The following is a 16,804-nucleotide window of genomic DNA, read 5'->3' on the forward strand; positions in this document are numbered from 1 at the left end:
CTTTTTCCCCCCATACAATCACAGATGTTATATCATCTATAAAGACAATATGTAGTAATGCCACCTTTTGAATATAAAAGACACAGCTGTACTTTTAGTCTAAAATAGTTACTCACATGACATAAAAATGTGACACTGGTTATTTGTTCAAAAACACAGGATAGGGCTGATGCTGTAGCTCAGTGGTAGAGCACTTGCTCTGCATGCTTGAGGCCCCAGGTTCTATTCCCAATACTGCAGAAAACAATATCAAGCTAGAATAAAATAAATTGTAGCTCACAGAAAACCTTCATGAAACTGAAATTATAACTATTTAAAAAGGTAACATTCATCTATATGTGCTGGTGATCAATTTGATAGATTTTAGAAATTATAGAAATAAAAAGAAACTATAACTATTTAAGTTTAAATGCCTGGGTTGGAAACTGGAATATAATATGGGAAATGGTACTTTAAGTGAGAACATCCCTTTGGGGATATGTGGTGTAAATTTGGTTAAGGATGAGACATATTTCTTTTGTAAGGGAAGTTAGTTATGAGATTTAAGTTATCATTAAGTGGTAGCATTTTCTGGTTAAAATATTTTAGCATTTTCCAGAAGGCAAGATGAATTCTCTGGATTTTGTTCAATGATGTCAAAGGACTCATTATTTGAAGAGCAGCTGATGCATTTAGAAGTTGTTGATTCATTTAATTGGTAACTGTACTACATTCATAACTCCAACAGCTGAAAACAATAGGTCAGTGTCTGCTGTTCATGCATTAATAGCCACGTTGGGGCAGGGCATGTCGGAAGAGCAAAACATGTTAGTCTGAGGAGGAATCCGGCACGTGAATGCTCCTATTGCTTACTATACCAAGGTGGGTTTTCTGCCCTTCATTGAGAAACACTATTTGTCTTTATTATAGATGTCAGTGGCCAACTATGCTGTGTCTATGTTATCAGGCCGGCTGCAATGAAATAGTATGTAATTGAGTTGAAATTTCAGTGTTGGGAAGAAATGCTAAAACTGAGTCATGCTCTAAAATCAGCTCAATGTTTTTATGTCTTTAGTTTTCATGTTTTAGAGCAGTAGATTTTTCATGCAGTAGATTTTTTTTAAGTGATAACTTCCATTGAAACACAGAAGCCAAATAAAGGTCCATTTAAAGAAATTAGAATTATTCTTTTTCTAATTAGTGGGTTATTTATACTCTTCTGAGATTTTAGGATCATTTCCATTTTAGTATTAGTAATTATTAACTAAAAACATAAAAATAAGAAAACTCTTCCTGTTTCATTGTCAAGAAAAGGGAAACTGATTTTTAAACTGTGTAAAATATTTAAAACATTCCTTTTAAATTGTGACTTTTTAAAAAATAGGTAAAATTTAACTGTGATAGAAATGCGTGCATTGCCAGAATAATTATGTTCACTTAAAATGCTAAACTAATAATTTGAGTATTGTATGGTTATAAAGTAAGCATAGTGAGTTTTTGTAGCTTTAATAGATTTAATGAGAATATCCATCTTTGAAGCTTTTTATTTGGCTCAGTTTAGTTTGTAATCACACTCAGAAAACTTTAGCTTTGTATTGTACAAAGAATTTTTGAAAATAAAGTTTACTTCTAAACATATTTAGAGAAAGATTATGGCACTCCTGAGAATGTGTTACAACTTCTTGGAGTGTTTTCCTAGCCTACACTTTGGTGTATATAATTGGAAAATACCATTAGTGAATGAATGGTAGAGTGTATGATTATCCTGTTTGTAGCATATTCCCATCTTCTCATCTGGAAAATTAAATCTGATTACAGCTTGGATTAACATTTATGATTGTAGGAGAGGATGATAGTATCTTAAACTCCATGAAATCAAGCAATGAGATTATATGACTGATAGTTGGTGTTTAAAGCCTTGTCTTTTAAAGGGTGGGGCTTGATTATTATAAGAATCAAAGGTGTTCAGTGTTTTGTCTTTTATAGCTTAAAACATACTAGAGACAAAGATTGGGTAAGTTTAGTAGGCATTTAATCTAAGTTTTTCTGCCTTGATCTCTAGTATGTTAAAAGTGAAAGCAGTGTAGGCTCCCGAGTGAACTGCCATGTGGGTAGCTTCTTTCAGAGTCCTCCTGAGAGCCCCAGTTATGGAAGTTGGTAACAGTTAGTATATAGCTTGTTATACATTTCATACAAAGTGAAGTCAGCATATTTTTCAATGATCTATTAGAAAATATGCCATGCCTTTCTCTTCAGATACAGTGAGTCATGGGTGAGGAGAGAGAACCAGAAATAATATGGAATGATTTGTGTGTAAGGGTATGTGTTTACATACGAGTTACCAATGTGCGAATGAGACCTCATACAAAACCATGCCACTTTTATGATTTATTTTGTATTTTTGTTGTAAAAACTCTGTCTACCAGGTTTTCTAGGAACTTTAAGCCTAAGGCAAATGCAAGGGTTTTGGAGCTGTATAAAATAATTTATAGCACCTTTCCAGTGAGTCTTGGCCAAATTCTTATTCTATTAATTAAACATCCTGTGGCAATCTGGTATATCTTATTAAATATTTAAAAGTATGTATAGTTGGAGACTAGAAAACATGGGTTGTTGAGACCTAAGAAAGCCAGTCTTTTCTTTCTGAAGGTCTCCATTTTCAGCACAGCCATGTTTTCTGCTGGAATGGAATTGTACTGCTGAGAGCCCTGCACTGTGACAGTTTTGTATGGTGGCCGTTAGGAGAAAAGATGTTATTGTGAGGACAGACTTGTAGTAGCCATGCTTCTGGGAGAAGGCAGTGTTCTTCACACTGAAATGACCTGGAGCTTTGTCAGGAGCCTATTTTAGGCCTTTTGGTTAAAAGATGTGTGGACCCTTGTAAGATGCTCCACATTGTTGATGAGTTATTTTAAATACGTAATTAATTTAAAAAATTCATTGAACAGTGTTACTTTGCTGAGTATGATGATGCACACCTTTAATTCCAGCACTCAGGAGGCAGAAGCAAGCGGATCTTCGTGAGTTCGAGGCGAGTCTGGTCTAATTTGTGAGTTCTAAGACATCCAGTAACCCTGTCTCAAAACAACAACAAAGGAAGAGTTTACCTAGGATATGATATAATTGGATTTTAAGTTTGAATCAGAAGAAAGTCGTCAAGTCAGGAGGTTAAGGAAAAGTGTATGTTGTTATATGTTCTTATTTCTCAGTTCTCAGGGGAAAAGGCTGACATATACTTAACACTATTCTTACGGTCACCCGCATCAGCACATTCTTAGCTTGCCCTCTTCCATGGTGGCACTTTAGTCTGCAGATGTTCACATTAAAAGTTAGCTGGCTGGTGACACTGAATTTGGTGGTGTGCTTCTGAGTGAGAAGGTGTTTTGGAGCATGAGAAGTTACAGTACTAGACGGTGGATAAAAAGTGGATATGTAAATATCAGACTGCTGTTTTCCAGTGTACATTATTTTCCATATAAATATATAGAACATTTCATAAAATGTTCCCAGACCATTTAAAACTCAAAGAAATGCAGCTGACGCAATGAAATCTATTGAGTACTTGTAAAAACATACAGACATGCAAGTGGATTGCTGCCAGACAGAAAATTTAAAGGCGGTTTGCTTAACTGCAGGGTGCTATGTTTTGTATGTGCCATGCTGAAAGTGTTAGTAAGGCGGGGTGTTGTGTTGCTTGAGAAAAGCAGATTGTCTTTGGACCTTTGTCACTCACATGTTTCTAATGTCAGTATTTTGGTGACATTATGGCATCCTGATCAACTCAATGTGAAAAAACATTGCAGCCTCTTGTGCAAAATGCATGCTTTAAGACAAATTGTTTGCAGTCTCTGTCTTAAGTTTTACAAAATGTCTTTCATAGTTTTATTAACTATCAGACTTAATCTTTGAGCTAATTGAATGGAACTTTATAGATCGGACTTTGGGCTTAAAAGGCATTGGCTTAAAAAAAAAAAAAAAGAATTGTTTTAGAAAATGTTAAAAACCCATGAAGTTTGCTTTTTGTAAATCTCTGGGGCCTTAAAGAAAACTAAACAAAGGTCTCATGCTTGAATTGTGGTAAACAATAGTGAGTGTGTTGTCCTGGAACATTGTTCTATTAAAATCTGGGACTCTGACTTTAGGAACAGCCTTGGGCATCTATGCTGCCAACTGTTGAAACAGTACTGCTGTAATGTGCTTGGTATGGCCTTCTTCTTGGCTGCCATAGTCATCTTTACTTTCAGTCTGTTAAACTGGGTTGATCCTCTTTCATCTATTTTTCTTAATTCTATTAGATTATATATGAAAAATCACTTAAAATATTTAAAGTAATGGATATCTCATTAAGATTGTTTTTTACTACTAGAGGTTTTAAAAAGAGATTTAAGAACTTTGTCTCACATTTAAACAAGAAAGTTTGAAGAATATACTACGAAGTTTGAGTGCTAGTGTTTATCCTTTCAAAATTTGGTGGTAGAAAAATAAAACCTGTAGATTTTATTTCGGCTGTTATTTTGTGATCTCCAAGAAGCATAAACTAGTGCAAGAAAGAAGGCATGCTAGTAAGGATCTAATATGAAGTCATCTGTATGATTTTTTTGTTGTTGAGGAATTATGTTAATCACACGACATTTGGGAGAAAAGGAGCAAGTTGTGGGTGACTGGCTTTCCCACCATCTGGGCCATTGTGCTTCTCAGTGATGTAGAGCTGCTGCTTTTGGGTTTGTTTCTAGACTAAAATGTTAGGTAGCTTTGCTTGTTTCAGGGATGATAGACACTGTGATGATGGTACTCTTCCTTCTTCCTCTTCTACTTCCTCCTCCTCCTTTTTTTTTTTTTTTTTTTAAATCTCTGCCACCCACCAGGTTTGTTGGGCTGTCATATCTTGCTGCTCACTTTTCTTTGTTAGGTTGCAGACAGTTTGAACATGTATGGATCTGAAATGCTCCAACATCAGATGTTGACAATTTGGGTTAAGAATGTTCAACCCATGAAGTCTATACAAATATTCCAAAAATATGAAAACCTCACACATCTTTAACACTCTGGTCCCAAGCATTTGGATAAGAAATATTAAACCTAGACTTCACCTGTCAGCTTAGCTAGTACCCTGTGGCCTTCTGTCTCAGTTCAAGCAGGCAGGTCAAAGATAGGCAACACCTTTTCTCTCTGGTTTGAGAGGTGAGCCTCCAGTGGCGCTTCAGGGAGCATTACTCTAGAACCTCCCCCAGGGCACAACCTAGACACACCATTAGTCTCAGTAGTTGAAGACTTCCACTTGTCTTCACCTCCCCGTTTTTTATATTTTCTTTTATTTTTGAGATTATAACTTAATTACTTGTTCCCTGTCCCCTCCCACCCTTTCTTTCTTTCAAATTCATGGCCTCTTTTTTTTTTCATTAATGGTTGTTATATCCATATGTGTACATGTATATACATATATAGTCCTAATTATAACCTGCTTAGTAATGTTACTTATGGGCTAACCTGCTCATAATGATACTTATATGTACGTTTTCAGGACTCACTATTTAGCGTTGGATAACCAGTTGGTGTGCTCTTCCTGATACAAGACTATTTCTCCCACTCCCAGCATTCTTTAGTTGTGTGTAATTGTTTGTGTAGGGTTGAGGTATTGTGGTCTTTCTCTCATGCACTTTGACATGTCTATTGTTGTTGTGTGTGTTCAGTTCATGTTTAGGCAATTATGTTGGTGAGACTTAGTGAGTGTAGTTTCTGAGGTTACTAGGAGACACAGCCTCACAGCAAATTCCCTGATTCTCTGGTTCTTAGAGTCTTCCTGCCTGCTTTTCTGCGTTGTCTCCTGAACCTTAGGGTGTGGGAGTTGTCTCCATTGGGCTTAGGATCCAAACTCTACAATTTGATTGGTTGTTGTTTTCCATAATAGTAGTCATTTGTTGCAAAGCTATATGGGGAAACAATACTTTGTGAATATCTCTGTTCTTTGGGCTAATCTTGGACTAAAAAAAAAAATATCCAATAGCTTTCATGCTTTTAAAAAAGATATTTCAAAAATTGAAAGGTAGTAAGTTTAGCTCACCCACCTGTTTTTGGTCTTTTCCTAACTGAAGAATTAGTTGTGATTTGGAAGATTTGAACCTTTGCAAGGATTCATGTTCACAGGGAGGTAAACTTTTAAAGACAGAAATAAAAAGCAAGCAATGTATACTGTGAGATTACTGTAGATGGGAGATCACTAAACATTGCCTTTTGAATTGATACATGAGTTCCCAAGTAGTTGGCTTGCTAATAGTTATTACTTGGTAAATGTCTGTATTGACTTAACAGACTTAGCATTGTCTTATAGTTATGACTGAAGAATAAAGTGACCCTTTTAGTAACTCCATACTACAGAGGTGGTCAGAAGAGGTATTTTCAACTTCGTATTTTTATAGTTTGTACATAAGCCTAATTATGATTTTATACTGACAGACCAAAATTACTGGTTTTGTTTTAAAGGAAACTTCCTCTAGTTGTGGCTTTGTTTTCAGAAGCACTTAGGGAAGGACATAGTTTATTTTTCAAAGTGCTGACATTTACATTTATTCCTTGAAAGAATTCTTCCCTTGCTATTCTTTTCTTTCTTGTCTGCCTGGCACTTAAGGTTTATCAGGCCAACATCTGTAACGATGAAAAGGAAGCTGCTGATTAGAGAAGAAAAGTCAAGCAGGTTTAAGACTCATTTTCTTTGGAAAAAAAAATATTGAGGGCAATTTGCAGCTGGCAAGATGTTCACATTAGGTAATAGTCTAAAGTTAACAGTAGCATCAGGCCTTTAAAATTTTCTTTTTTGTATTTCTGGAGGAGGGCAATGGGAGTGCCTTACTGAGGCTTTCCTTGTGCTCATCAACATAGCAGCCTCAGCTGCCCCCCTTGGATCCCCTGCCAGGGCTGCTATCATCTTCTGATCAAATATTAATGTGTGATCCTCTGCTTGCTCACTAATCCAAAGCCAATTAATATTATCTGTCAATTATTTACAGATCCTGAGGTGCAGAGGCAATTCCCGGAGGACTACAGTGACCAGGTTTGGAATGCGTAATTAATTTTTTACATGACAAAATTTATTTCAGAGTTGTTCAACATATTATTACTGTTCTTTTTAACTGAAAGAGATAAATGAAGTTTTAGAAAGGAATAGAAGCGGTAATTAGGAACCAAAGACAAAAAGTAAAACACAGTGAAGTAGGATTGAACATATTAATGCTAGATTTGGGGTGTTTCCTCCAGAGGGTTAGGCTCAGCAACTGAGCAAGAGACACTACCTTAGGTGTGTTGTTGTGTGTAGGTCAGTAGGAAATTCTTTCAGAGCTGCCTGTGGACTGAAGTTTTTGTTTTGTTTTGTTTTTAAATATAATATTTAAGTAGTCAAACAGTCTGACCAAAAAGGGAGGGAGATTAATAACGGATTGCAGTGGAGATGATGTCTGTTGTCATCCTGGAATAAGAAGGTGCTTGGCAGGAGAAAGTGGCTCTGACAGTGGGAGAGACTGCTGACGTTGCCAGGTGATTCCATCACCTCTCAAAGTTCCAGCACTCTGCAAACAATGGCTGCACTTGCATAGTAGTGCTGCAGGTCTCATGTCACTCTGCTTCTTATAGCTGGTTCCAGGTTATACATTGGTGCTCCATTTTCTACCCCAAGGCTTTATTTGGCTCATTGAATTTTTAGTTCAAATTTGCAAGTTGACATACTTTTCTAAATATTAGAAAAGCATCATTAACAACAATGCTATCCCAATTTATTTTTGACAACTTTATCAGAACTTTCACACAAGGAATATTGTGTACAAAGCGTGTTCTTGATGCATTCATTCAAGATTTTCTGTTATAAGTCCTTGAGTGAAGGTAAGTGTAATGGAAAAGAAACATGCAGGGCAGTGGTAGCATCTTTGTATTGTGGCCTGTCATAAAGAGAACGAATTGTCTGATACTCTTTTTGAAAACAAGGGTGACAGTGTGACCAGGAATATAAACTAACCAATCCAATGGCATGTTTTGTAGTAAAAGTTTAGGATATAAGAATCCAGGAGAGGTGGTCTGGTTTGCTTTGTGTCTGACCTCAAGATTAAAATAAGATTTAAAAAAAATTAAAATCTCTCATTACCTCTTTTTTATCTTCTTTAATCATGTATTAAGTTTCTACGAGATTAAGCCCTTTCAATTAACTGATATAATCCAAAGATTACAGGACTTTAAGTAATATGTATAGCATGAAACCCTATTGCTCATAATTCACTGATCATCTTTAATATCTATAGGATGAAAAACTATTGCTCATAACTCACTGATAGTCATAGCTCTTAAGGAAATGATTGTTTTTAAATCTTTTAAGTAAGTAAGTAATCTTTGTGATCTCAGCATTACCCAGGAAGAGACTGTTCTGTAGGAGAAAACTTAAAACAGCATGATTACCATCTGGATCTAGTCCCTTAAACAGAGTTCCTTACTATTTCTGAAAGAAGTTGAGTGAAATGATTTTTTTTTTTTAAAGTGTATAACATTAGGAATTACATAGGTAGTAAGTTTGTAACAAAACTCTAGAAAGTTGAGGTAAAGCAAAAATAAAATTTAAGAAGCATAAAGAAAACAAATCATTCTGGTATTTTAATACTCGGAAGAAATTACTGGAACAATCTGAAATTTTAACATCTGTATCCATTTCTCTTGAGTACATGTATGTATTTATGTGTTTGAGGAGTGTATGTGTATATATAATATACTTGCATATGAGTATCCACAGATGAATCTAGACTGTTTTCTGCATTGTCATTTCATGTGGGTCCAGTGGACTAATGTGATGTTAACTGTGTAGAGAATTTAGTCTTTTATCTTTGTCAGTAGATGGCCTTACACACATTTCCTGTATCAAAGATGGAATGATTGCAATTAGAGTAGGCATTTATGAAGTAATAGCTGTAGTTACTTTTAAAGGTGCACACAGGGTAGAGGTATCAGATTTCCTTGTTTGAATGAGTGACACTGTGTTGAAATTTGCAAATCAGACTTACGGGCTCCAGGCAAACCTACAAGAATCTGCATGGCATAGTCTTATTTAGCATCGGTGGCACATGTAAGCAGAGACAGGCAGATCTCTGCCTGAGAGTTTGAGAGTCTACAGAGTGAGTTCCAAGATAGCCATGGCTACAGAGAAACCCTGTCTCAAAAAAAAAAAAAAAAAAAAAGCATCTTCTCAAATGGTAAGATATATAATCAACTCAGGAAATGAGACATGAAGAATCTCCTTGATTTTTGAAGATAATGTTTTCTACTTCCCAAAAATGTACTTGAGGAATCATGTCTACTGTGGAAGATAATGAATAATGCGTATTTTATTTGCCTTTTTAAAATACTTATTTTCTAATGTCATAGGCCTTTTCCATATTATCATTTGTTCGAATAAAACAAGTTCTCTGTCTCTCTGTATACCATTTGAACTATCTGTCTCTGCCATATATCATTATAAAAGATTCTTAGAAATATTTCTATTATGTGTAAACTTTAAGTACAGCATTTCAGATAGTAAAACATTTATGATGTGGTCCTTAAGAAATATTTATCAGTCACCATCCAGTATGGCACCTATTACTGTGTGGGTGTAAACACTACTATTCTCTCCTGCCCATACCCTCTCACTCCAGTTTTCACTCCTCACTCACCTAAACTACCATAGCTTGTTTTTACATATAGTGTATTTCCCATGTTCCCGCACACTTGATCAGAGACGCTGGCTGATGCTAGATGTTTTATTCCGTGTGTTCTTTGTACCTTACAGTAAAAGAATCTGTCACAAATTATTGTGCCTCACTGCTTTAGAAACTGAGAAAAAAGGGAGGTTAGATTGACATCTGTGACTGAATAATGATGACCAGCCTTTTGGCTCTCCTTGAGCCACAAAGCTAGCACTGCCTTTAGAGTGGAAAAAGAAGTGAGAAGAAAGGGGACGGATAAAAGAGAGCTACAAATCTGTGGTCTCAGGGATGTGTTACTGTGGGCCAGTTGTCTGCATGGCATGATAATCCATTTTGATCTTCTCTGTCTTAATTGTCTGCTAAAGACAAATGGGCAGTAAAAGTTCATCAGTTTCATCTTTTTGCTTCTCATTTAGAAGCAGAATAAATGATCCATCACTACAGAGGAAGCCTTTCTTTCTGTCACGGAAGTAATGCAGACCCAACACGTTTTATTAAAATGTTTTCCCCTCATTATTTCAGTCCTCTCAGCTCTGATAGATCTTACTGTTTCATAAAAAATGTAATCTGAAATGTAAATAAGGGTCTTGATACAGAGAGAAGAAGTAATGAGCAGCCTGAGCCACATTTTAGGGCTCTTGATTGTAATTACTGACAAAGTGATTTCTCTGTGCCCCATTTTTTTCTTTCCTTAAGTTGTCTGTGACACAGTCAGACCACAATGACATCTATGGTTTAAAAGCCATTAAATCACTGTAGCACTCGATATTTCAGGAAAAATCTAGTAAGCTTGCTATTTTTATCCTGAAAATGAAGGCTTTGTTAATTCCTAGAAGATGTACAGTGCCTATATTTTTTAAAAGAGCAAAACAAACAACAAAAGCAGGACAAACAAGGGCTTTTCAGAGTTCATGTTCCTGACTCATCTGCTGCTGTTTAAAGCTTAACTAGTTTAAATACTAAACATCAACAGTGGTAGGGTTCTGACTTGAAAAGGATCTCGTACTTTTGAAAAAAAAAAAAATATTTTAACAGCTTATGTATGAAATGAAAAAAAAAAGAAAAGAAAAGAAAAGAAACCTCTCTCTCTCATAAGTATATAATAAAATAGGTGAGGTTTTTTGGGGTTTTATTTTTTTGGTTTTGCTTTGTTTTGTTTTGGTTTTTTGTTTTTTGTTTTGTTTGTTTTTGAGTTAAGATCATGAAATTGAGGCTAGATTTTACTCTGGGTTATGGGAAAAAGTCTATTCTTTCCAACCTCCAACAGTAAGCAGTAGAAAATTCCTGTTATTAGGAAAGAGGAACAAGAGTAATTAATGGAGTCTTCTCAGTTCTCAAAGATAACATGTCAGTTAGACACTGGAAATAAGAAAAACCAGGAATGTTTTTGAATCATGAGTAAAAACCATACTTCTGTAGTCAGCTAGGTGCCTTTTTATTTATGTCATTTTGTTTATTACTCTGTTCATTCATAATTAAGGTAATAACTGGTAAAACTTTATTGTGTTAATGCCATTTAATGAATACTAGTTGAATTAAGGGAAAAATAGTTAAATGTACATGTTTGTAAATGGTTGCTTCTCTCATCAAAAGGCCATTATTGACTTCAAAGCAACACATTTTCAGATTAAAAATTGGTACTAATTATGATGTGTGGTATAAGGTAGTATGAAATAAAGGTGCAGTAACTTATCAGATACTTCCGTAAATAGCATTATGCTGTATCAAGTAAAACAGGTATTACATGTGATTTTAAAGCATACTGGTCATAATGTGATTATTTATTATCATAAAACATGTGCAATTATTAATTTCTTCTCACAATTTTGCACTTTTTATAGCCCATTGTTTCATAATAATATTTAGAGTTGAGGATACCAGAAGTTTTCTACACCAGGTGCTCATGTATATTTACTAAAATAGTGTCATAGTTCCCTGGAGAGAGGGGGGTCTGTGCATACCTACCCACCCCCATATACACAGATTGCTATTAGAGTCACAGGTAATTTTTCTTTCCACTGGCACCAAAACACGGGTTATAATAATTCCAGCAATTTTATGCATTTATAGAAAACTATAAAAATTTTATGGAAATCTTTATATAGAAACTGTGTTTTCTTCTACAACTATATGTAAGCAATGTAGTAACATGGTGCATTGGGAAAAATAAAAAAGTGCCCTTTTTTGTGGCTTCACATGACCTATGTGATTTTATAATTTCACTACAGACAAGCAAATTTTAAAAATAGACATGGATACTAAAAAACAAACAATATATTGTATAATTTGGGCTTATTGTGATGGAAATTGTCACCTTTAAGTAGCATGCAACTGCTTAAATATGGATTTTCGTGTCTGTATTGCAGATACACTCTAAAGAAAACATTTCCTAAGCTTCTAATTATCCATAGATAACCTTGATGAGTTGGTTTGAAGATTCTGGTTAGAGGGATTGTAGAGATAGTGTTTAAATGAGCATTGCTACTTGCTTGTTGATGATTGCTTCATTTTTGATGAGGTCCAACATAAGAAAAGTTTCATGTTACTTTGTTTCAAATTTTAGAGACTAAACATTCTGTTGCAGAATTTAGTGTATATTGGTTGATGGGAAAATCTGTTTAATAAGAAAATTGTATATGTAATCCATACTTCCTAAATATTTTACTAAAAACGTAGCCTGATTGTTTTACTTTATGTAACATAATGTGTAATTCTTATACAAAATGCAAACAAAGGACACTATTTGATCTCTGCCTGTTCTTATCAGGCAGGCAAGCACAGGGAAGAGGGCACCTTGTCTGTTACAGTCGTAAGTAGAGTTCAAGTCGGAACTGAGAGCTGGGCTTTGTGACTCACGCACAGAAGAAGGACTTGGACTTGGGTGTACCCCGTTCACTGCAAACATCAGAGCTTTCTTGCTTTTGCAGTTCTCCAGCCTGCGTGTTGTTAAGCTAATGCAGTCGATTCAGACTTGGTCCATTTTGAATTGTGAGTCTCATGTGATCTTGGAAACTCCATTTAAAAAAATCAACACACATTAATATTACTTTTAATTATGATATTTTAAAGCAAAATTAATTCTTGTTGGTTCTCCTGCCTCCTAAGCCCTCTTGTCCTCCTTTTGCCCCTCTACCTCCTTTCCTCCATGGCTTCCTTTTCATTTTTGAAAAGTTTTTGCTTGTCTGTCTTTGACACAGGATATCATTGATTGTGAGCTCAAGGAATCCACCTGTCTGCCTTTCGCATAGCTGCAAATGGCAGGTCTTTATGGCAGGAACTAGATGCCATAGAATAGAATCTGTGGACTCATTTGCATTTCATTCATAGAATTTGCTTATGGGATGGTGAACTAAATTACACTTTAAAACAATTCAGCATCCCAGTCTTAACATTACTGTAGTAATAAGGAACTATTTTTCCTTCCACCCTCTTTGCTGTTTTTGGTGGTAAAACCAGTCTGGATTTTATTTATGCCGATAGAGTTTGGTAATTTTGTAGAGCATAGGCCAGACACTATGTCAGGAAGGGAGGAAGAAAAGAGCAATAAACTCAGCTCTGGTCAGTAGTATGCTGTAGAAGTAACTTATGGCCAGAGTGTGTGGTGCTTAATGGAATGGTGAGCTAGCCACAACTCCTGATGTTCGGAATGTTGAGTGATGGTGCCACGTGAAATCACATCCTGTCATAGATGATAGTAGAGGCATCAAGAGTGGTACAGAGGGGGCTAGAGAGATGGCTAAGAGATTAAGAGCACTGACTGCTCATGCAGAGGTCCTGAGTTCATTTCTCAGCAACCAGTTGGTCGCTCACAACCATCTAAAATATAATCTGATGCTCTCTTCTGGCCAGCAGGTGTATATGCAGACAGACTACTATATTGACAATAAATAAATAAGTAAATCTTAAAAAATAGAGTGATACAGAGAAACTCAAGTGGAAAATCTTAGAGATTTTCTAAAGAAAAATCATTTTTAGACACATCTTACATAGTGCTTTCTAAGGTGGCTGTTGATTTATGGGGCTTTTAACTAAACGCCCCGGCACGTTTCATACACTTATATCTACATCTGTATCGTCTGTCTCTCTGTATATATGTCATTTATATTGACGGGGGGGCAGCTAACTGACTGACTGACTTGGCATTCTGGCATTGTAGGTGGAATTGTAATTTTTGTTTGCACAAATAGAAACTTTCAATCCCATCAGCCTGGAAGGGATTGTAAGCCCAATAGCTGCAAAAGTGCCTTGGTACATAGTTTTTGGAGCAGAGTATCAGTTCCCATGACTGCATTGAGTGAGACTGCTTTAGTACATTGTATTACAGCTCTCTAAATGACTCATTGGGTTGAAGATGGATGTATGAATCCAGATCAAGCATGTACTGCTCTATATATGATTTGTTTATTTACTGAGACAAGGTTTTACCCTATAACCCAGGTTCTCTTGGAAGTTGTGGTCCCCTGCCTCATGCTGGGAATATAGCCATGCCACCATGTAATCTTTACTTAATATTGTTATTAGAAGTGTTTTTTATTTTTCTTTCCCCCAACCCCATTAAAATGTAAGTGTTGGGGATGGGTAGATGGCTTGATGGTTAAAAGCACTGGCTGTTCTTCCAGTATACCCAGCTCTCTATAACTATAGTTCTAGAGGAGTCAATGTCCTCTTCTGGCCTCTGTAGATACCAGTCATCCACATGGTGCACAGACACATTTGCAGGCAAAACATCCATACATATAATAAAACTGAAATAAGCCTTTAAAAATTTAAGTGTCTGAGGGTACTAGTAGATGGTTGACCTTATTTTTAGCAAATTACTCAATAAGATTATCAGTGAACTAGGTCTAATTTTTGATGAATTTTAAATTAAAAATTGAATATACACATTGGTTTTGTGTATGTGTGCCTGTGTGGGAAGGCTAGAAGACAACTGATGAGAGTCAGTTCTGTCCTTTTACCATGTGAGTTCTGTGGATGGAGCATAGGTTGGCAGGCTTGACAGCAAGTGTCTTTACTGGATATAACAATTCACTGACCCTACTTTCGTGAGTTGTAGCCTATCTCCTTTTAGTTGTACGAGATTGGTTCCTGTTGTTGTGTAGGCCCCTGCAAGTCTTGTTCATTTCATCTCTAATCCTCTCTGGTCTTTCCAAGTTTTCTATTGCTTTTGCATTTATATGCTCAGCTTCTCTCCCCCGCCCCCCCCCCCCCCCCCCCGTGTATTCCTTGTAATGGCCAGCAACCCAGTGACCCCAAGGTCACTAGAGTCTATAACGGTGGTTCTCAGCTTCTGGGTTGAGAACTCCTTGTGGGGTTGAATGACCCTGTCACGGAGGTTGCCTAAACCATGGAAAACACAGATATTAACATTTACATTCATAACAGTAGCAAAGTTTGCAGTTATAAAGTAGCCATGGAAAGAATTTTATGGTTGGGGCTCACCACAACATGAGGAATAGTATTAAATGGTTGCAGCATTAGGAAGGTTGAGAAACACTGGCCTATAAGATAGCTAGAGATAGTGTTTTTAAAACCTGTCAGATCATACACTCTCTTTAGGTAAATTCTTCATTTTATTTCTTCCTACTATTTGTTTGTTTTGAGTTACCATCTCACTGTGTAGCCCAGGCTGGCCTTGAACTTGTGATTTTCAACCTCTCCGTTCTGGTATTACAAGCTTGTGTTTCATGCCCAAATTCTATAGTTAGACCTTTTGGTGGTGGGGTTGCTGATACCTTCATGAGGTATCCAATTTCTAAACTTGAAGACAGGTCACATTTTTGTTGTTACTGTTTTTTTTTGGGGGGGGGGCGGGTTTCTCTGTGTAGCTGTCCTGGGCTCACTTTGTAGACCAGGCTGGCCTCAAAATCAATCCTCCTGCCTCTGCCTCCCAAGTGTTGGGATTAAAGGTGTATGCCATCACACCCAGCTGACTGTCACCATTTGACCTTGATTCAACTTCAGTGCTTATCTTCTGTTACTATCTCTAATAATACAGGTGTATACTTGCATGATTTTCCAGCATGCTCTGCTCTGTTCCTATCATTTCTGTCCATTCTGCTTTTATGTTTGGAATATAGTTTTCTCACTCCCATACTAGAACACTTCTGCTCAGTTTTTGTCACCTTGCCTGTGAAATTGCCCTGACTGAACTATTAAGTCAGGCCTCAGCTTGGAGAACACTTAGAATATTTACTTCTTACATTCTATTGTCTACGTGTTTTGTCTCTTTTGTTAGTCTAAATTTCTAGGCATAGAAATGGCTATGGCCAGGGTTAGACTGATGAGACCTGGTGACTATGTGGGTGTAGGAGCATGACCGTGGTGATTAAAAGCATGCACTTTGGGTGCGAGCTGCTTGGGTTTAAATCTTAGCTCTACCATTTACATTTTGAGATTTCACTTACTCTCTTGTAAACTAGAGATGGTCACAGTAAAGACCTTAGAGGATCTGGGTCAGGATTAAGTGAATCAAAGTGCATGAAGTGGAAACAAAACCAGAAAACAACCTAGCATGTAATTGTAACCAGTAACTGCAAATTCTATGTTGTTATTAGAAGTAGATTTAAGGTAGCAAGCTAAAGTTGTTTGGCGCTTTATTAGTTGTTGAGGCTGAATGATAGATAACCTTTGCCTCTAGATTTCCTGATTCATCTTTGGAAGAATCTGGAACATTCCTCTTTGATAAACCTATACTGTTTAGAATGAAGTTTGAAGTCATAAAGGCGATCACAAGTGATTTGTCAAGGAAAGAAAGAGTGGGAAACCATTCTTGCATATTTATGTTCTGAGATGTACGAAAAAATGTAAAAGCTTTAAAAATGATGATGAAGGGGTTTCAAGTAGTTTAAATTTTTTATTACAGTCATAAAATCTATATGTCAAGACTCTGGTGATGAAAACCTCAGAAATTTCTTAATAGGTCCCACCATCCTTGTAAATGAGCCTTTTTGGTTGTATATGGGCTTTGTATTACTAGGGTACCTTTCATTTCGAAATGGTTGTATGTAGTATGGTAAAGATTCCTCTGACCATTATAATTTCTAACTAACTTTAGTCAGTTTCAGATTTCAAATGTGACATAATAATAAGCCCAGACTGTGGACATGGGG

The 16,804-nt window shown here is 36.3% G+C and overlaps 1 protein-coding gene across 7 annotated transcripts in view; it reads left to right on the plus strand.

The window, feature by feature from the left end:
- Dennd1a (DENN domain containing 1A) overlaps positions 1-16,804 on the plus strand; it is a 488,183-nt gene that overhangs the window by 118,718 nt on the left and 352,661 nt on the right. For all 7 annotated transcript variants that reach the window (XM_051166832.1, XM_051166835.1, XM_051166833.1 and 4 more), the window contains one exon: positions 6,984-7,027. In XM_051166832.1, the coding sequence (XP_051022789.1) occupies positions 6,984-7,027 (44 nt within the window). The remainder of the gene's footprint in view (positions 1-6,983; positions 7,028-16,804) is intronic.

This window comes from Acomys russatus, chromosome 24, assembly GCF_903995435.1.
Source record: "Acomys russatus chromosome 24, mAcoRus1.1, whole genome shotgun sequence".
NCBI classification, from domain to species: Eukaryota; Metazoa; Chordata; class Mammalia; order Rodentia; family Muridae; genus Acomys; species Acomys russatus.